Source organism: Hevea brasiliensis, chromosome 8 (genome assembly GCF_030052815.1).
Source record: "Hevea brasiliensis isolate MT/VB/25A 57/8 chromosome 8, ASM3005281v1, whole genome shotgun sequence".
In the NCBI taxonomy this organism is placed as follows: Eukaryota; Viridiplantae; Streptophyta; class Magnoliopsida; order Malpighiales; family Euphorbiaceae; genus Hevea; species Hevea brasiliensis.
The window spans coordinates 92,002,740-92,026,079 of NC_079500.1; the positions used below are offsets into that span (position 1 = coordinate 92,002,740).

Sequence of the window (23,340 nt, forward strand, 5' to 3'; positions counted from 1 at the left end):
TAGATTGTGCCAATAAACTACAGAATATTAATTGAGGGTCATTAAAGTTCAATTGTTTGAGTAAAGGGTGTTATGTAATTAGAATGATAGTAAGAAATTAATAAATGGGAATTTCAGTAGAATTTTGGTAGAGTTCTATGGATATAATTTGTAACACCCTCCCAGTAACCACTCCGTACATCCTACTGTTCCGGTGACCGGTGTCGGTCCGGACAGCTAGAATGTCCGGAAAAATATTTAAACTAAAGTCAGGAACCATAATTAACTCAAATATTAATAAGAAAAATTTAGTAAAAATTTTAGAAATAAAATACAACCAAGTCAAATGAGCTAGTGCCCTAGCGATGGGTAACCGGAGGGAAGTTGCGGTTCTCGCAACGAGGAGCCCTAGACCCGGGGGAAAAATTATAAAATAATTTTTGGAACTCCAGAGAAGGGTAATTGAGGTTCCCATGGCATTAGAATGCCAAGAAAATACCTAGAAAAATTTCTCAATCGGTACAGCCAATTTTGACCCGTGAAGCCAAACGGAGGGCATTTTGGTCATTTCGCCTTCCGAGGTGATTTTTTGCCGACTTGCCCAGTTGAGTAAATAATTAATATGACATCAAATATGAATAAACATTACTAGAAATTAAATTGGAAATGAGTAGTAGAGGAAAGAAAAGAAAAAATGAAATAAAATGCCAAATATGACATCATTGTGATGTCATTTGAAGTTCCCACCAATTAGAAATTGACAAGCCAATTAAAATGAGATAAATATAACTAAAATGAAGTAAAAACAAAACACAATTTCTGCAATTCTCTTCCATTTCCCGTAACCCATTTTCCCTTCCACCCAAACCACCATGAAAGCTCACTAAAACTCCCAAAACTCACCTTGTTTCACCATAAAATCCCTACCTTTCTTCATAAAAATTTAATATTACATCTTGAGCAAGTGATTGGCTGCCAAGAAAAGGAAAGGAAGTGAAGATTTAGCTTGGAAAAATCTGCCCTAAGTGAGGTTAGTGCTACAATCTCATTTTCCTTCTTTTAAATTCTAGTTAGAACATTTTTGAGCTAAGAAATCTTAAGGAATTGAAGTAAATTACATGTGTTAAGGGCACTTTCAAATTTCAGCAGCCCTATGAGAGATTGAGTTTAATTTTTTAATAAACTTAGAGTGGTTGGAAATCATAATTAAGGTATTAAAATGCATGAAGATTGAACCAAGTATGTTAGACAAGGTTTATGAGTAAATTTAGTTGAACATTAGGGTTTAGGATGGTGAAATTGTGAATTAGCTTTGGAAATGGTTAGAGGACTTTTTAATGGTCAATTAGTGACCATTTTAGGTAGGTTGACCCTAATTAGAACTGAAAAATGGGATGGAAAGGTGAAGGTATAAACTGCCCTATGGACAGCAGCATAGGGACTGAAATTTCAGTCCCTTTGCACTGCCATAACTTGGGCTGTGCTTGTCCAATTGATGTTTGGCCAATTGGACATGAAACTAGGCTTATAATGGCACATTTTTGCTGAAGAAACCATGCCCGAAAGACCAAAGCAAAAGGGTCAAAACTCAGCCACAATCCGGAACCCTGAAACTGCCTCTGCAGAATTTGACCAAATGAACAGTAACTGTTCATTTGGCCATAAGTCACTGTATATTTGGTCAATTGGTCTGAAATTTTTACAGCAACAAGTTAAGACATAGACAAACAACTTTCATGAAGGAACCTACCCCAAATTATGGCCAGAACCCATTCAACCAAGTGACTCAAGTCACTGTTCATGCACTGTAGATATGGTAAAATTCTGCAGACTGCATATCCGGACAGCTTGGGTTTTTGGGCCATATCTGGAGCTACAAAACTCCAAATGGAGTGATTCAAAAAAGGAAATTCATCTAGACAAAATAAGGAACAACTTTTATGTTTTACACTTCTTCAAATTCCAACAGTAACAGTGTCCAATGGAACAGTGAAATTATGGTACAAAATCTGAAAAATCTGCTCCTTTGGTTTAATGCTTAGAAATGGTAAAAACACTTAATGCCAACAAGTTTTAAACACCAAATGTGGTATGTTGGGAGTGCCAAAGTCAATGTACACCTTTTTATTCTAAAAGTCAACATTTTTGTTGACCAATGATGAATAGTGACACCCAAAAAGTTGAAATTCACAAATTGACAAATTTAAAAGTTTCAAATGCCCTAGTATACCTAACAAGATTGGTTTGGATAGTTTGGCATGCCAATAGGGTTCAGTTAGCAGTACTGCATATGGCAAAAATTCCATTTTGTGATTTCATGGCTTTTAGCCATTCTGACTTTGTATTGAGACTTGGCCTTGTGCCTGATATTATTTACAGCTTGTTAGCTGTTCTGTTGCACACCGGGAGATGCATATGTGACCGATGGTGTGACGGCCCGAGGTACTAGGTACCCAGCGCCAGTTTACCCGTTATCCAGTCCAGTCGTCTAGTGTAGGTTACTTGGGGCAACCAAATGAATAAAAGTGAACAAAGTTAATGAATTAATGAATATACCAAGATCAAACAAAGAAAGCATACACATTGTATACACATTTATTTTCTTGCTATTTTCTTCTATTATATTATTGCACCACTAAGCATTATTGCTTAGCGCGTTGCTTTTGCCACGCGTAGGTACTGGAGATCCCGATCGTGAGCCCAGTAGACCACAGACTGGGTGAGTCCATCTGACAGTTCTGCTCAGTGTCTGTGTCACCTCACTACCTGCAGTGCATCGGTAGGGCACTAGGTGTCATTTTGTCATTTTGATATTTTGTAGCAGATTTGCATTTTTTTCATATGTATTTGAACTCATGTAATATATTTTGATGTTTATGTAAATAATGAAAGTTATGACTATGAATGCAAGATTTGAGCATGTATTTATTGCTTGTATATGAGAAATGAAAAGGTTGTTGAAACCTGAAACTGAAAAATTGTTGAAATCTTGATATTGAGTTTTGTGATGATATTGAAGTTGAGAATGAATGAATTTTTTTATTGGAAGTGTTTTTAACAGGTTCCGAAGAACGGTTTTCTCAATTTTTAGCAGATTCACTGAATTTTCTCTCAGAAATTTTCTAACCTTAAATGAACAATACTTTTGATAAATTGATTAAATAAATTGTATTTCATTAAATTATATGCAAAAGCATTGTCTAAATTAATTGAGGAATAGTAGAGTGTGCCGATACACCGTGTGGCATTACTTACTCGTATATCGTATACACGGGTAAGGGTGTCACATTTAGTGGTATCGAGCACGGTTTAGGCGCTTCGGGCCTAGATTGAGTCCATACCATGCATTGCATTTGTAAGAGTCGAGGTGACACTAACGCAGATCTGTTTATCTTTCTTATTTTGAATAGGATATGGATCCTTCATCTCAGAGAGCCGTTGAGGAGGAAGTGGAGAGTCATGCTCCACTGCAGCAGTGAGGCCTGGGGCATGAGAGAATCTGCTCGCCACTCAAGCAGAGCCGCTCACCTCCCTGTGCCATGTTCCAACAAATGGCCGACTTCTTTAGACAGATGGTCGGGTAATGCCAGGACCAACACCACCACCACCAGCGCCACAGCAGCAGTCACAACTGGACAGGTTAAGAAAATTTGGGGCTGTGGATTTCTATGGCAAGAGAGAAGATGACTCATTGCGGTAGAATTGGTTGAACAGAACAGGCAGAGTCTTAAAACAACTTCACCGCACTCCAGAGCAAAACACGAAGTCGCCATCTCTTTACCGCAAGATGATGCTTATGAGTGGTGGGACACAAGTTCATGAAGTGCAAATGAAGTCAGAATTTGGGATTTCTTTCTCGAATTCAAGAAGAAGTATGTGGGTACTGTATACCTAGAAGAGAGAAGAAGGGAATTTATTAACTCGAGGCAGAGACAAATGTCGTGGTCGAATATGAGAAAGAATTCGTCCGATTAAGCCGCTCTGAAGGAGATAGTCCCAAATGAAGCTTAAAGATGCAAGAGATTTGAAGAGGGACTAAATGATAACATCAAGATCCAGCTCACTGCCTTGGGAATCACCGAATTTACCAAGTTAGTGGAAGCTGCCATAAAGGTTGAAAAAGTGAGAATTAGTGAGTGGACTAGAAGAGAGAGACAGCAGAAGAGGGGACCGGGTCAGTCTAGTTCAGCTCCTGCATCAGGGAAGAAGTTCAAGGGTCCTCCTGCACAGAGTTCTGGTCGCCCACGGGGCCGTGGTCACCTCGGGGCCAGTGCCACGATTCACCCCTAGGAGAGGTCAGTCCACACCATCAGTGGGCAGCTCTCCAGGGATGGGGTTCAGGGGACCAGCCCCGGCATCTTCTGCCTGTCCACACTGTCAAAGATGGCATAAGGGGGAGTGTTGGAGAATGACTGGTGCTTGCTTGAGGTGTGGGTCAACAGAGCATCAGTTGAGAAACTGTCCACGCAGAACCACTACAGCTGCTCCAACACAAGCAGACAGACCTGCTCCTGCACCACCAAGGGGTAGAAGGTCTGGTAAATCTGAAGTTGTGGGACCATCTCAGAGGCCTGCATCTGAGCCAGCAGAGAGGCCAGATAATGCACCACCCGCGTAACTTATGCCTTGAGAGCTCAGGAGGAGCAAGATGCCCCGGACGTCATCAGGGGTACGTTCTTCCTCTACACTACACCTGTGCATGCATTGGTGGATCCAGGATCCACTCATTCATACATCTGCATCAATCTACCCGTAGAAAGGGGGATACTGGTAGGGGAAAGTGACCAAGACATTCTGGTCACTAATCCATTAGGCCACAGTGTAGTGGTGAACAAAGTATACAAAGGTTGCCCGTTGAGGATTCAGGGGTATGAATTCTTGGCAGACTTGATTGAGTTGCCCTTCCATGAGTTTGACGTGATTTTGGGAATGGACTGGTTGTCACGTCATCAGGCAATAGTTGATTGCAAATTGAAGAGAATTTCTCTAAAAACTTCAGAGGGTAATGAGATCACAGTTGTGGGGGAAAGGACAGATTTCTTGTCCAATGTCATCTCAGCCACAGTTGCAAGAAGAATGATGAGAAAAGGCTGTGAAGCCTACCTAGCACATGTGGTGGATACTAGGCAGGCTAAGCCAAACTTGAGTGACATACCCACAGTGAGAGACTTCCCAGAAGTATTTCCTGAAGAGTTGCCTGGTTTGCCACCAGAAAGGGAAGTTGAGTTTGCTATTGAGACACTGCCGGGTACAGCACCCATTTCTATTGCTCCATAAAGAACAAAATTTTTTTGTCTCTAAAACTTATTTTTAGAAATAAATATATTTATTTTTAAAAGTTAAATTAGTGACAAAGTAAGATAAAATCACCAAAAACTTTTAAACTCTAATCTAATGTGTTTTTCAAATTTTTTTACAACACTATCATAATATACAGGAAATATAATATTTATATTAGTCCATACTACAGAGAGTATTAGGTCGTAATACAAAATTTTTGAGTTAGATTATAAATCGGATTACAAAGATATATTTAAAATTTAAGCTATATAAATAATAACAATTTCATTACATGGACAAATAATATAAATTATAATTGGTAATTGAATTCAAACACAATTTTCGATTATATATTTTAAAATTTTCATTTCTCTGTGAGTCTCACATGCTGCAAGAAAAAATATTAGCAAAAAAAAAAAAAAAATTAAACCTTAATTTAAAATTAATTGGGGTTTGTTATAATCCTTTTTCCATATCCAACTTTGTGCGAAAATGACATATAACTAAGAAAATTTATTTCGCACAGCTAAAATCAAGATTGGGTTTAGGAATTGAAAGTTAGGTATGTGGATGATAATATGTGGATGATAAAATCAAGAATGATTATTTTATTTAGTGAAATCGATATATATATATATATATATATATATATATATATATATATATATATATATATATATATATATATATATAATTAAAGATATTTAATTTCGAGTTTTTATTTTTAATATTTTTAAATCATTTTAATAAAAAAAAATATATTTTGTTAAATTAACATACATAGGATGCTAATTAAATTATTTTCATAAAGCCCTAATTAATTAATTAGCATACTTTTTTCAGGACCACAAATTTGGCAAGCCGCAAGTGTCTTAGACAATATTAATTTGAAATAAATTATTTATAACAATTTTAATTTACAAGATAAACTCCGCAACAATCATTGTCTTACTTTATTTGTGCATATTTCTTAAAGATATGTTGATAAATGTACAAAAAAACTCACATAAATGTATTCAAATCATTTCATAACAAAAGCAAATAGCAAAGTAAAAATATGTTAGTTTTTATATTGAACTTCTACAAAATACAATCATAACTAAAATTAAGATCTTTATTTGAAGAATGATTGTAACATGAATCTTACCAAAAATCAATGTCGATTCTAAGGATTGGGCAGCAATGAAACATCTTTACTATAGTCAATATTAGAATAGTTATAAGCCAAAAAGTAATTAGATTACATGAAAAAAAAAAAACTAGCAATTAAAATATTGTTTGGATTTTTTTATTGATTTTTTGCTTTAAAATTTAGATTGGAGTTGTATCAATTAACAAATACCAATGATTTTTACCATGTAATTGAAATATATATATTTTTTATTTGGCAAGTTTTCTTTTTTTTTTTTTAATAAATTAAAGAAGATTTTTTTTCTTAGCAATTTCAATTTCATATATTTTGATTTTCTTCAATGTACCAAAATAAAAATAAATATAAATACATAAAGTGTTCAGTCAGGACATGATATGTTTGGAAAAGATATGAGGTGTTTGGCCAATACACAATGTGTTCGTACAAGAGATAAGAAGTTCGAATAAAATGCAGGATGCTCGGATAAGATAAGGTGTTCGGATATAGTTTAAAAGTCGGATGCATGTCGATAGGATGTGTTATATGTTTCCATCGAGAAACTCGCTGTACAAGTGGCGTTTTCGAAATACACGAAAGAAAATAATTACATATGAGCCAGCAAAATCCCTTTTGTGGTGAAAAGGCACCACACTCTCCCTTGTAAATACAGCTTATGACATTGGTCAAGGTAAGTAATTCAATTCCCTTATTTTTCTCAATATTTGCTATTTCCTTTGACATTTGTTGACTTAAGCGTCAAAGTAATTCTACTTAAGCCACTAACGTCTCATCTTTAATTGTTGTAGGCATTGTTGAAACCAATCTTTGATCCAAGAACTTCAGGCAATATCAATTATTATTGTTAAATAGTTATATAGATGTTTAAATCTTTCATGCAGACTAGTCTTCTTTCACCTAAAGGAGTATTCCTGAATAGTGACAATTCCTAGTTTATTGGATAGTAACTGAAAAAATCTCTGCAAATATCTCATTGTATTGTATCATAATATGGTCAGACAAAAACAAATACAAGTCAAGCCTCGACAGTGCCAAGCAAAACATTAATTTGCCAAATTAGATGGGAGATATTGCTCACAAGTTCAAAATTAGAAAATCATAAATTAATGCCCTGACCCTAGTAGGTTTCAACTGTTCATGAGGCAACACTACTCGTAAACTAGGATGCCAATTTAAATCCCAGAAATCATTTACTACACCTTAATGCATTAGAAAATAATGCATCTTCCCATCATAAGAGAACTAAAAATTATTTTTACGAATAAAAAGCTACATTCATAAGGGAGTGTAATTTACTAATTAACCATTGAAGTTAAAATTATAAACACATAAAATAGATAATGCAGAGATAGGTGTGGAGAAAGAGAAAGAATTAAAAGCATAATTTTATAAACTTCTATTATTTAATCATAAAGGAATACCAAGCATTCTATCCAACTTTAATTTAGGTCATCTTCATATGCAACAGAAGAAGCATATAAAGGTGCACATTACTATAGTTTTGTAATTTCATTGATCACAATCTTATACAAACCCAACATTAAATACTTGTGATCCCATTTAAATACTGCCACATGAGAATTTATTAAACTCCTAATTATATATATAGAGAGATTTTTTTAATTATTCTCTCTTTTTTTTTCAATTTTATGATATTTTTATCTGATTTAAGATATACTATTTTTCGATAATTAATTAAATTTAATTATTTATTTTTTTAATATTATTATTATTACATAATAAGAATATATTTTTAAGATTAAATAATAGTAGTATATGATGGATCAGTACACAATTTTTTACAAAAAAAGATATTTTTTTATAGTTATTTTTAAATATTAAGATAAAATTGTAGACTTGTAGAATTTTTTTTTTTCCTTTAATTTCATATTAACTATGATAATAAATAAATAAATAAAAATCTGTTTAATAAGAAAACTAAACTTACTTTTGATATGCTACGGTTTTTCAGAACCTTTGAATTAAAAAAGGATTTATTTTAAGATTTTTTTTTTCTAAATAAATTTAAGTTCAAAAGATTTTCCAGGCAAAGTAAGAAAGCAAAATAAATATCTATTTTATATTTATTTCATTTTATTTTCTAACTTCTTTTTTCTAATTTATTTTAGATTCAAAATTCTATTTATAGAAATTTGTAAATATTTAATTATTTATAAATAATAATAAAATATTTTTATTTCAAGAAAAATTTTTATCCGTTTATAAAAATCTATTAGCCTTTTCTAATTTAATATTTTAGAATAAATTTATATTACTTTTCAAATTTAATAGAATTATATTATAAAATAAATTTCTATCTATTATTTTCCTTTTTTTTTAATTTTAGGATTTTTTTAATTTTGTTTAGAATATATTAATTTTTAGTAGCCAATTATAAATTTAGTCCTTTATTGTCATAATACAAAATAATTAAGACTAAAAATCTTAAATTTATATAAATTTTAAAATTAATTTAAATAATAAAAATATAATTATAAATGAAATAAAGAATTAAGGGTATTTTAGGCAATTAAAATATTCCCCTTTCATACATTTATATATATATTATAGATAGATTATAGAAAGATTATAGATTATATATAAGCCCTTGTAAGTTGTTAATTATTTCGTTAATTAAAAGATCATCTCTTTTTCTTCTTCCTTCTTAAGCTTTTTTTTTTTTTTTTCACTATTTTCTTCATCTTTCCCTTGTATTGCAGCAGAGTTAAGCCGAGAAATTAAGCATGGAAAGAAGTATGGCACCCCAATCATTAGTTTTAACAGGAGAAAACTATCAAAACTGGAGTGCTTGCATTAAAAACTATTTGATAGCTCATGATATGTGGGATACAGTTGAAGCAAACACTGAACCTCCTAATCCCCATGAGGCTGACGTTGAATTCAAGGCTTGGAGGAAAAAGAATGCCGCTGCTTTGCATGCTATTCTAATTTCCTGCTCATCAGAAATACTTTCTCAGATTAGAGAAATCGACTCTGCTAAACTTTGTTGGGATACTTTGGCCGACAAGCACAAGCCACAGCCACAAAATGAAGATGAAGATGATAAAGATAAAGGTGCGTTAATTCTTATCTTGAAAATTAATTAAGGGTTTCACCATTTATATATATGGTATTAAGTAGAGATAGAGATAGAGAATTTTATTCTTGCATTAAGCAAATATTGCTTATAGTTTATAGATATCTTTCGACATAATGAAAAAGAAAAGGCCTAATTATAAAAATAAGCCAAAAGTTTTCATGTTTTAGCGATCTAATCTAAACTTTTAAATCTTGATATAATTTATCAAATTTTTAAAATTTATAAAAATTTTATCCAAATATTTCGAAATTGTGAAATATTGTTGTAATTTTCTCCAATTTTTTTTAATATATTTTTTCACTTCATTCTCTAGTAGATCCAATCTCATTATTACTATCAATTACTTATAAACTTTATTTTGATATTCATAGTGCATCAAAATTCTTACCTATTTAGTCAAATTATATGATTTTAGTCATATATTCTTTTTGCTCACTAATGCTAAATCTTATCACTATTTGATGCTCATTGATTATGAAAATATAATAATTGAAAAGTTGATGAATGTAATAAATTTAGATTTTTAATGGTAGTTGTAAACAAATAGAAAAATAGAGTTTAATATTCAATTAACAACGAAATTAGATAAAATTTTAACAATTTTTATAAATTTGATTAATTTAAACGTTTAGATTAAATTGTCAACACTTAGAAAGATTTGGCTATTCAGGATCACTGTAGCCAAAAACACAGTGAAAACGCATTAACCAATTAATTAGGTGGGTGTTAGCTTTTTGACTTTCAATGGCTATGTCAAGATCAGCGTGTTTGATAATACTAAAATATCAATTATTTTAATTCTTATAATAGGCTATGTCAAAAGTTCTATTTATCAATTATTAGCTGTTTAACTTTATTTTTTTTTATTTAAACTAAGATATAATTTTACATGATTAAATTATTTATAGTTACTAAAAATATTAAATAATTATTAACTTATTATAAGTGACAGTTAAAATTATAGTTATTAAATCCGGATCAGAAGAATGGTTAGTCTAATCCGATCGATTGAATCAGAAATTGAAATCTGATTTGGTATAGCTTAACTCATAAACCTTTATTTTAAATAATCCAATTAAAATTGGTATAAACTAATCGGATAATTGGCAAATCAAATTTATTAATTTATTACTATAAAATTTATAAATTTTAATTTTATTTAAATCTCTTTAAATTAAAATGATAGATTTTCAGGTTAAAAATAATAAAATTACTCTTTAGCTATTCTCTCTTCTCTCTCAAATAGAATAAAATCATCATTTATCCCCTTTTTTTTTCAATTAATTAATAATTATTATACATAAAATAATTTTATTTTATTAAATTTATTAAAAAATTAATTTTATATATTATTTATTATTAATTAAATTTTAATCGGTAACAACTTGAAAAAATAATAATAATAATAATAATAATAAATTTTGAATTTTAAATATTATTTTATTAATATGATATTTTATCAATAGATTTATTTTGATTATATATTAATTTAATATTAATTAAAAAAAAAAAGAAAGAAAGAAAAATGATCTAGGCACAATTGCGTCGAGGCTCATCCTTCCCCCTTTCAGTTTCAGCACGTGAGAACCCCCCGCGTTTTGATTTTCTGTCTAGCCACTGCCCTTCCCTATTTTGCTACTTCGACCAAACTTCATCATTGGCGCTGATGACCGATGCCAACAAGTTAATTATTTAATTTTTTTTTAATAATAAAATATTTGATCCGTGTAGAGGCTCATCGTCGGCGGGGCCACTGCTCCCTAGACTTTAAAAAATTATAATGTAACATTCAGCTTTTTGGAGTTATGCACCCTCAATTTCATTTACAGTCCTCCCTCTTCCGGGATTAACCTATCTATTTACTATTTAAATTCATTAATTTAGTCTTATTTTAATTCAATATCAACTAACCCAATAAGCCTAAACACAATTTCTTTATTTAGTCTCATTTTGATTCACTAATTTTTATGGGCTTTACTAAAAACCCATTATTAACCATTAGATATTAATTTTGTTCATGATATGTGGCCTTATTATAATTACAATTACAACACACTATGTTTTAATTTTTTTTTCTCCTCACTTGCAATGCCTTTCAACTGTACCATTCACTTTTTTTCTTCACTATTTTTTTTTCTTTTTAAGTATAGGTATAATCAATAACTATTTCTTATTTATTTTTCAAAATTTCAAAGAAAAAAAATTGATGGATGGTAAGTGATAATGATGCATTGGAATTAATATTTGCATTTTATTAACATACTTTTCTTAATAATACAAAACTTTTGCAATAAATATGGATTTAAAATCAAATTTCTTAAAAATAATAAGTATTTATCTCTTAATAATTTTTCTAGAAATTTATTTTATAAAGATCATTACTTTGTTATCATTCATATATATATATGATTATTATGAAAATTTATGTCATAATATATTTTTATTGTGAATAATTTTTAATTCTAGTGATAACATATTATAATAAATTGCTTAATTATGATATGGTGATCATAACAATTTTTTATTATATTAAAATGCTTTAATTAAAGAGGTAGTTAATGAAAAAAATATATGAACATGATTTATTTATTTTTATATTTTTACCATTTATTTTTTTATCCATTATATATTTTCTATATTTTATAGTTAATTACAATATTTTGATATATTTTATTCACTTTTTAAACACTATGTTATAGTAACTTAAAAGTTTTAAGCGTTGTGTGGGATGACTTTAATTAATTAGTTAAAATTACAGAGAGCTGCAGTGACGATGAATGCGTGCAATATCGGCCTTTGTGCCAAGCTATAGTGAAAGAGGATTTGGTTGCTGTTGAAAGCTTCCTTCACCATCATCCAGAGACAATAAACAGAAGGATAGCATTTTCCGACGGCAGGCCAGCCCTTCATCTTGCAACTATAACGGGGAACATAGAGCTTGTGGAGAAGATAGTGGAGTTGATGTCAGAAGAAGACTTGGAAATGGTCGATGATGGTAAGGAGACTGCTCTATTTTTGGCTGCTGGTATTGGAGCCACTAGGATTGTGGAGTTGTTGATTAAGAAGAACAAAAAGTTGGTTACAATTGCAGCAGATGCATATTTGCCTATCGCCAATGCATGTCACAATGGCCATAGGGATACCACTTGGTTTCTATACTCTAATACTCCTTTCGAATTGCTACTTCCAGAGAATGGAACTTTCGGAGCTTGGCTTCTCTGCGTCTCTCTTTTCACCAAGATGTTTGGTAAGATTGAATTCTCGAGCTCTTTTTTTTTTTCCTTAGAAAATAAATTTTCCATGAAAAATATTTATAGAAGAAAATATTTTATTAAAAGCTACAAAATTTGAAAATTATTTTTAGCATATGAAGAAAGGTTGAAGCTTATTGTAAGTGAGGAATAATAGAGAATAAATTTTTGAACGCAAAGGTTATTGATGATTTTTATTTGCTTTTGTTCTTTTGTTTCCTTGACAATTGATGTTACAAACACAAGACGTTTCATTGGCGTTGCTCCGTCGTTGTCCACGTTTAGCTTTTACTAAAACCAATATTGGAACTATCCCTATAGTTGAATTCTCTTGCATGAGTGATTTATTCCTCGGCAGCGGTGAATTGCCTGTTTGGGAACGGTGGATCTATCATGGTTAGTAAAATCTCCCTTCCCTCGTTTTCTTTTTTCTTTTTGTTTTTTTTTTTTTTTTTTTTTTTTTTTTAACATGAAAGTTTGGATATTTACACCAAATAGGATATTTTCATGAAACTTTCGATTTTCCTTTTTTTTTTTTTTTAAGTTTTGGGATAGAGAAAGAAATTAATCATTGGTAATATGGAAATTCCATTTGCTTCAATTTATGACCTGTTAGTGTTAGCGGGTGAATATAGCTGATAGTTGATGACTGATAACTACTTCTATTAGCTAATGGCTAATAGTTAATGTTAACTGATTTATGCTAAGTATTTAGTAAAAATTTGTTATATATAGATGAAATTCATAGAAATCAACTAGGTACAAAGTCCTTTAGGAAAAAAAAAAAAAAAAAAGGTACAACGTCTGTTATTGTTAAAAAGCAATCGGCATATTCATTTTATATCATGTTTTTAGAGGGTTTTGTTAAAAGTTATTTTGGTCAAAAAAAAAAAAACAGTAAAATTCATGAGTAATTCTAATTTTAGAGCTGATACAAAATGTAGTTGCTAGGATATCTATCACCTATCTATTAGTTATCCGCCATCTTTTTAAAAGTTTATTAAATATTTTGATTAAATTGTTTGAATGTTTATTAGTTATCAGCTGTTTTTAACAGCCGAATCAAAGACCCTCTTAACCATTTACTATCAAAATGAAAAAGGAGATTTTAAATGAATAAAATTTAAAATTTGAAATTTACTTTTAAATTAGTCTTATTTTACCATTTAAATTAAGACAATAGATTGTTTGATTTTAATTCTATGACATAAAGGTCTAGGTGTAGTAGTTCTTATGAATGTAATTAAGAGATGACATCTCAAGATTAAAAGTTGTTTAATGAATTGACCGAAGGTATTCAAGTGCAACCAACTGCTGCTCCAAGGGATGTTCGAATAACCGTTGTGGAAAATGGCAAAATGCAACAAAAGAACTTTTTACCACAAGATATTATACCATTTTCTCTTTTGCCTCTGTAAACAAATGTAATTACTTATTTATTTATATAAATGAATCTAGATAATAAGAGATAAATTTTAACAATCATCCCTGAACTTATTTAGTTATAACATTACAGTCATTCAACTTGAAAATGTAACATAAAACCCCATTAACTTTCACATTTTGTACAGTAAAATCCTTCTAACATTTAATTACCGATTTTTCAGTTAAACGCTACTCTGAACAGTTCCAGCATGGAGCTTAGTCAATATTTTTCTTTTCTCTCTCAAGCCCTGTGTAAATTAAATCATTCTCCTCTCTATAGACATAATAATTTTTCAAGTGTGAAGAGAATAATTTTACACTTTACGCAAGAGAGGAGAGAGAAATGTTGACAAAACACCATGTGAGAGCTGTTCACATTAGTTTTTAACTGGAAAATCAAAAATTGAAAGTCAAATGGATTTTACTGTGCAAAATTTGAAAGTTACATTTTAAACTTAAAAGACCATAGTGTTACAATCTTATAAGTGTAAAGATAGTTGTTAAAATTTATCTAGATAATAAGTATTGAGACTCGATTTTATTAAAGGTGCAAATCTAAATTCATTCTAAACTTGATTACATATTATTCAAATATGTCTTAGTAGATTTTCGCATGCAGGGGTGTAATAGAGAGATATAGAACTATTCTTAAAGTCCTTATCTGCAAGTTTAAACTTTTAAGTTGAGTAATTTTTTGACAGTTCCAAGTAAATTATTGAATTTAGTCAATAATTGAATACTTTTGATTCGATTGTTAAAAATTGAATATTAATTACTAATAGTTTCTTTTTAACAACTGAATCGAAAATCACTTCAATTAGTTGAATTTCAAATTTTGCAGAGTTTTCCCAGTTGCAGAGTTTGGGCTCAAGCATCCTAGCATTTTCTGGTAAGCTGCTTGAAAATTTGGCTTTCCCTAGTGCAATTCTTTTTGAATCAAGAAATCAAGCAAGAAATAACCAAACTTTCTTCTTGGCCCATATAGAAACAACATTGTCTCTACCTTCGAGCAACTTGAACAAAATCTTTAACCAATAAAATCTTTCAAACTTACTGCTTGGTCCCTCAATGCATCCTCGTCTGTATATAAGTCCTCACTAGCAATGTTTACAAATTTACATATGTTATATTAATTTATTTACAATTATATTAATTTATATTAAAAATATTGTTCTAAAAATTTATTTTAAATATATTATTAAGATCATTATATTTATTTACAAAGTATATTAATTCAAATATACCTAAACATGCATATATTATTCAAATCATTATATTTATTTACAAAATATATTAATTTAAAAATATATTAATTTAAATCTATTAGATTATAACATATATACTCCAAATAATAAAAATATTTTAAAAAAATATAATTTCTAAACAAATACATAAAATAACTTCAATTTAAATTATTAAATTTATAAATGCAATTCATTTACTTATATCACGCATTTTTTATATTAAATTATTAAATATATTAATCTAAACACATTAATCGAAATATTAATATAAATATTTTAATCTAATTATATTTCTTATTGAATTATATTAGTTAAAGATATACTAACTATATTTAGATATATTATATAATTACTCTAAATAGATACTCCAAATATATCTATGATCTCTACTCTAAAATTATAAATTGTAACCCAAACTTACAACATATAATACAAAACTACTCATTTTGTGGGCGCAAAGCGAGAATTTATTTATTGTTTTATTTTAATAATATAATTTAATATATATTTTTTATATATTATATTTTTATAATCATATTATAAAATTTTATTAATAATAAAAGCTTTGATTAATTATATTTTTTTAAGTGTTAATATTTTAATTTTTAATAGTAATTATATATCATTTAATTTTAAAATTTTAAAATAAATTAATTAATAAATTATTTTCTATTTTATTTAAATTAATATACCAATAAAAGGATAAATTATATATATATATATATATATATATATATATATATATATATATATATATATATATATATATATATTATAAAACTGTAAACCCATAACATAATTTAAAGCAAAATAATTCTAAACAATATCTTTTTTAAAAAAATAAAAATAAAATTCTACTTCTTTGCTTCAACTTTGCTTGAGTGAATACATTAAAGAAAGAATTGAGATTGTTGTAAATTTGTAAATATTGTTGGTGGAGACTTATATATAGTGAGGGACCAAGGGGGAAGTCTAAATTTAAAATTGCCGACACTCATAAAATTGGTATGATCGTAGAGATTCCTCTCGACGCCATTTTGTTCATTTGGTAAGGAGAAATTTTGTTTAAAACCAACATACTGAATTGAATTGAATCGATTCAATTTGGTTTCCATTTTATAGTAGTTTGATATTTTTTTACTGTTCAATTTAATTTGGAACCAAACCATCCAATTGTATGCCCGTATATTTATTCATCCAACTATACTTTTTATTCTTTAATATAAGTAAGGCTATAATTATAATTATATTTTTTTTACTCCCACTTATCACTCCAGTCCCAACAAGATTCTTTCCCTTCACATTCTATACCTTCCTTTTCTTTCTCCCCTATTGCTTTTCTAAACCCACTTTTTACCCAAACGTAGCATTAAACACTGGTCATTTTTATCAATTGTCCCTTAACTTTGAAGGTTGTTTTATTTTTATTCTTTAATTTCAGTTTATTAAATGAGTTCTCTAAACTTTAATCTGATTAAAAAAAATCATTTTTAACCTGCTATAGTAAGTTTACCAGTTAAAAACAAATAAATTTGCCTAGATACCCTTCCCCAAGCCTTTTTATCTTATTCCTACCCCTTCCTCTTTTGTCTTCAGCCTCTCTCTTTCTCCTTTCTCTCCGTCTGGCACAGTATTCTTTATCCCTTGTGCTTGTGCAGGGGCGGTTGCTCTGTCCAACCACCTTGCCCATATTAGTCCATTGTCAAGCCTCCTCAATCACCTTGCCCAGATCTGTCATTACTCTTTCAACAAACAATTTAATCAAAATAAACTCCTCAAGCCCATTAAACACCAAACCGAAAAGCAACACCTAGAAGTGCAAATAAAACAAACGGCTATTACAAACTCCTTGCGCCCTCATGTCATTATTTCTTTTTTTCTTTTAAAAAATTGTTTTTAATTGAGGCTCGAATTTCGATACCTCCTAGTCTTAGAACAACTCCAATACTACTGAACTAAAGCTTATTGGTTATGTGGCTGTTTTTTTTTTTTTTTTTCTACTATTCCTCCCAAGCTTAATATACCTACAAAATTCACTTTTACTTATATATTTATTCTAATGTGGAGTTGGACGTAACCCAAAGGTTTATATCAGTTATATGACATTTCACCACCGTGCTCAAATAGCCAATGATTCCATCTCTCTAGAACTCGACTCCAGCACAGAAGAAATTTTGGTAGCATAATAGGAAAGAAAAAGTGAGAGCAGATCTAGAAATTTTCAAAGAAAGGTAAAGTTGAACTTAGATTTAGAGGGAAAGAGGAGAGAAGCAAGAAAAATTTAGAGAGGAAGAAGGCAGGAAGGGGAGGGCAAGAGAGATGATCATGCAAAAGTAAATATTAAACAATTATGGGGAAATTATACGAAGTTAGGAATAATGATTCCCTGATAATGAAATATGTGTATGTGGGTCTTATCATACGCTTTGAATATATATATATATATATATATATATATATATGTTGTGAACCGCAGAATCGTGTAAACTGTAAAGAAATAAAGTAAACATACAAAATACTAATATTTATGTAGTTCACCCTCTCAACATAGGGTTACATCCATGGGCATGTCATTTTCCACTATTATCAATAATAAATCATCAATTGCAAGCTCATAGCTATACTACCCATCAACCCAATTACACCCAAATGATCCCACATTACATCAAACTGCTCATAGTAAATATATTAATTAGTCCTCTCTTTGTTGTACTGGGTAAAAGCCCCTCATCAATTGGTAGAGCTAAATCCACAGCAATTGACAAAGCTCTCTCTATAATAAGCGACAGCCTCACTCCATGAGCTGAAAGTCACTTTCTTCAATGGGTAAAAACCAAATAACCTTTTTGAATCATTTTCCTATTTATAGTGTTAATTCTAATCAATTTTTATCTGATTAGGAGTCTCACTCAATTTAGGAATAACACTAAAATAAGAGTTCTACTCATTATAGGAAATAGAATATTTCTCCTACTCAAATTAGGAAAAAATCTCTCTCCAAATCCCATTAGGATTTTGAGTCATAATTCTAACAATATATATATAATTTCACTTTTTTTAGGTAAATGAATCAAGTTTATCAATTTTCTCACTCTTGCCTTTGATTTGCTTTCAAATGAAGGATTGAAGCAAATTTATGATATGAAGTTGACCCGCTCCTATGCTCTGGAACTTTTACAAAGTATATCTAAAGAAATTTCTGCTAGACCTGATTTGGAGATCGCCAAAAAAGGAGTAGATTTGGCTTTCTTTAATGCCATTGAGCATGGAATAATTGAAATAGTTATTGAGATAATCAAAGCCAATCCTTCCTTTTTGGCATGTCGATATGATTTCCAAAAGAGCACCATTCATGCTGCCATACGTTTTCGACAAGAAAAGGTTTTCAACCTTATATATGCGGCTGGTAAATGGAAGTATTTGATGATTTCTGGGTACGATGAGTAACAATAACATATTACATCTTGCTGCCATGTTAGCACCCCCTAATCGGTTAGCTCATATATCAGGTGCAGCTTTGCAAATGCAAAGAGAGATACAATAGTAAAAGGTAATCCTCCTTCACAACTTCAATTTAGTGTTTGTTGATTTTTTAAATAGATGAGAAGAAATGGGGTATGCTCTCACCGCAAGCAGAAAAGGAAATTCATTTTAGGCTTTGTTTATTTTTTGAAAAATAATTTATATATATATATATATATAATATTTTTCATGAAAATTATTTTCCAAAGAAAATGTTTTTCATTGTTTCATTATTTGGTTACATGTATAAGCATTTTCACATTTTAATAAGATTAAAAATAACTTCCTCTCTTGAATAGAGAAAGTCATTTTTCTTAAAAACTGCTTAAATAGTGTTTGATTTATCTTATAAAAATCAGCTTATAAACACTAATTTGAGTTTATAAGTATTTAAAATTTTAAACAGTTACATGTTAGAATAAAGTATGTATAAGTTATTGATAATCAATTCAAGTGTTTAGTGAAAAATAGCTTCTAAGCACATTTATTATTAAAATAACTAAAAATGATATTAAATGAGATTTATAGTAAAATTTTAAAAATTAAATAAGAATAATATGATAAAATAATTGGTCAAACTAGCTTATAAATACCCAAATGAAAAGTTGATCTCTCCCAACTTTTTTTTTTTTAGCTTATAATCCTAAAAGTTATTATAAACAAACAAGTAAATTTATTTTTAGAACTTATAGGCTGATTTGATTAGTTTATAAGTTAAGATAAATATTCTCTATTTACCTTTAACCATAAAAATATTTTTCATAAAACAAACAAAACCTTAATATAAAGCTGAAAGAAATGACAAAAAATAATGAAAATTCATCAGGGGAGTACCCGTATCCACAATTTAATTTAGTAAGGCTACAATCAATTTAATAAACAATTCAATAAGAGGCTAAAACACCTTTAAAAAAATTATAATTAAAAAAATATTTAAATCCAATTTCAAATAATTATCCATATTAGTAGTTTAAACTACGTTCTTGTTTTTATTTTTAGATAAAAGAATAAAATAAAAAATAATATTTGTTTTCTTTATTTATATTTTTTTAAGAGAAATCTCTCTCTCTCTCTATATATATATATTAATTTCTTAAATTAAGATATAATTGATAATTATGTAATATTTATTTAAATATTTAAATTTTCATCGATTTAATTTTTTTAAAGTTCTCTTTTTACATATTTATAAAAAAAATAAATATAAATATGTTAATTTTTTCAATTAACATACAATTCATAATTATGTATTATTTATTTAAGCATTTAATTTTTTAAAAAATTTTATTTTTAAGGATTATGTTAAAAGTTGTTTGCTCGTGGATAATTATATATTCATTAATATTATAAAATAATTATATATAAAATTAGAAAAAGTACACTTAGGTACCCATGGCTTGTATGTTTTATTAAAAATGACTTTTTTTTTGGCATTTAAGGACCCATGGTGTAATGCCGTTAGTACTTAAGGAATAAAGTGACCAATAGTATTAGACATGCACTGATGTGGAGATATGTGAATTGATATGGTGATTGTGCATTGATGTGGCACTAATGTTGATGGCGAGTCAGCATTATTTATTTTTGAACCTAGGTGCAAGAGGCTAAAAGCACGTGTTTTTTAAGTGCTTAAAAAAAAGAGGAGAAAGAAAGAAAGCTTAGGCTGTGAATGATAAAAATTTGAAAGTATAAGACACTTAAGTATACTTTCTCCTTCGATTTACAAATAAGTTCTTATATTTTGACAAATAAATGTTTAAATATTATAATTATTTCTAATCTATTTGCTCTCTCTCTCTCTCTCTTTATATTTAATTCTCTCTCCCTCTCTCCATTTTTTCTCCCTCTATCCATCTCTCTCTCCCTCTCTCTCTTTTCTCTCTCCTCATTTTAACCTCTCTTTCTTGTGTTTCTCTAATTGTCTCTCCTCTGTCTATCTCTTTCTATATTTCTCAAAGCTATTCCTAAAATCCAAAATAAGTTGCAAGATTCACAACTTTAAAATGAATTGTTAAATATGAGCAAAAAATTTCTCCATGTGGTGTCAGAATTGAGGATCATTAACTTTGCCATAGATAGTAAGCTTCTAGGTGAAGGCTGGTAGGAATGAACCATTCCACTTCAAAAAGGAGGAAAGGTGAAGGATTTTCATAAGAACGTGCTTGCCAAACTGCATTGCACATTTTGAAGCATATGATGGTGCCCAAAAGACAATACGATGTAGTTTGGCCGAGGCATTATAGGATGGATCAGCTAAAGAAGAACACAAGAAAAAGGAAGGGAAATTTTTTTCAAAGAAAAATGAAGATAATAATTTGAAATGGGCATTAATCAAAATTTTTTGAAAAAGCATACTTAAATATATGTCATGTTAGTGCCACATAAGTACTGCATCAGCACATGTTTAGCACTATTAGTCATTTTATCCCTTAAGTAATAACAACATTATACCACATGCCCTTAAGTGCCCCCCCAACTTAAAAAAAAAAAAAAAAAAAAACTTATCTCCCTTTAAATAAAATGCATAAACTATATGATACCTAAACGTACTTGTCCCTATAAAATAATGAGTGAATAATGCATACCTCGACAAGAGTATATTATTAAATTTTTTTTCCCTTAATGAGAATAAGTATTTTGTATTTAATAAGTTATTTAACAATAATTGATAGTGTTAAGGTATAATTTATTTGGAGAATTATTTTTTTTTATTAAGAATAAATTTGCAAAATTCTTATTTTTATATAGCTAGGCTACAAAGTTCTTATTTTAATTTAATTAAAATGTTTTAAAAATTTTGCCTTGTTTTAAAGTTGACTAATAATAAAATATAGCATATAAATATGGTGACAATTTTAAATGAGATTCTCATATTTTTTATTTTGTTTATAAAGTACAAATATTTAAGGGTGTTTTAGTCCTTTTATTATTTGAGTTATAGTCCTATTATATTGAGTTGTGGAAATAAATACTCCCTTTGTGTTGTTGGAAATTCATACTTTAGTGTATATATATATTAACTTTATAATATACAGTAGATCAAAATATTTTAATATGATATGTGGTGAACTATTTAACGTTTCAATGTAGGAAGTGGAAAGCATTGTATACCCTGCACTCAAACAATACGTCAACGATCATGGTGAAACACCAAGCCAATTGTTTACTAATAGCCATAAGCAGTTGATGGAAGAAGCAGAGAAATGGATAAAGGGAATTGCAAAATCCTGTTCTGTTGTAGGTGCTCTTATCATTACAATTATGTTTACAGCTGCATTTACTGTCCCTGGAGGTAATATTCAAGATAGCGGCTATCCAATATTTTTACATAAAAAGGCATTCAAGGTTTTCGTAACAGCTGATGCAATTTCCTTATTTGCGGCCTCTACTTCTGTATTAATGTTTTTAGGAGTCTTAACCTCACGTTATGCAGAAGGGGATTTCCTCAAGTCATTGCCTAAAAAGTTAATCATTGGTCTTTCCACCCTTTTCTTCTCTATTGCAGCCATGATGATAGCCTTTTGTGCTACTCTTATAATAATGCTTGATGGAGATCTAAAGCTTGTCATTCCTACTATTTTGTTGGCTAGTGTTCCAGTTACAGTTTTCATATTTTTGCAATTTCCTCTCCTTGTTGAGATTTTCGTATCCACGTATAGACCAGGCATGTTTGATAGAAAAATAAAGAATCTGTTCCAAAAAGATCCTATCTCTGCATAGGAAATTCTAGAGATCCCTTAAATTGTATCAGTTAAAAAAAGCAACATTATCACTCTTCATTGAGTTCTCTCTCTCTCTCTCTGATCACTCTAATACTCGGAAAGTGAGAACGTCCTACCCACATGATTGTGAGTAAGTGCTTGGAAATTGATTGGCAGTATTATTGTAAGAAAAAATGTGAAAAGTGTGGTCTAAGTTATTCATGGACGTTGTTGTTTGTTGTTGCTAAATTCATAGGTTAATCTTTCCATATATAATATTTTTATTAGGTAATATACTTTGTCTATTGTGCGATTTACCAGAATGAATAGCATATACTTATGAATTGCTTATATTTACTCTTGCATATTTGTATATGACTAGTCATTTTTTAACATGTAATGCACGTTATACTCAGTTTGTACTTGTAATTTAATTTTTTTATATGCAATTAAAAAAAAATTCCATACTAATTAACTATAAACCTTAAAATATTGTGAGAATTTTTTTTCTTTATTTTCTTAAGAATTAGCATATTATGTAAAAAAAATTAAGATACCTCTAAATTAATGAAGGGTATATATACTCATATGCTGTCAATCATTGATTGAGACTATAAAACATATACAAATGTAATCACTCCAAATTCTAATCATATATATGTATGATCTATGAATTTGATCTTTATTT

At 29.5% G+C, this 23,340-nt stretch overlaps 1 protein-coding gene across 1 annotated transcript; it reads left to right on the forward strand.

The window, feature by feature from the left end:
- The first annotated feature begins 11,715 nt into the window (after positions 1-11,715).
- On the forward strand, positions 11,716-22,821 carry LOC110652251 (uncharacterized). Its single transcript, XM_058150804.1, has 5 exons — positions 11,716-11,722; positions 12,268-12,756; positions 13,007-13,156; positions 18,551-18,810; positions 22,042-22,821. Exons 1-5 carry the CDS (start codon positions 11,716-11,718, stop codon positions 22,669-22,671), a joined length of 1,536 nt encoding a protein of 511 aa, XP_058006787.1. The 3' UTR covers positions 22,672-22,821.
- Positions 22,822-23,340: the final 519 nt, after the last annotated feature.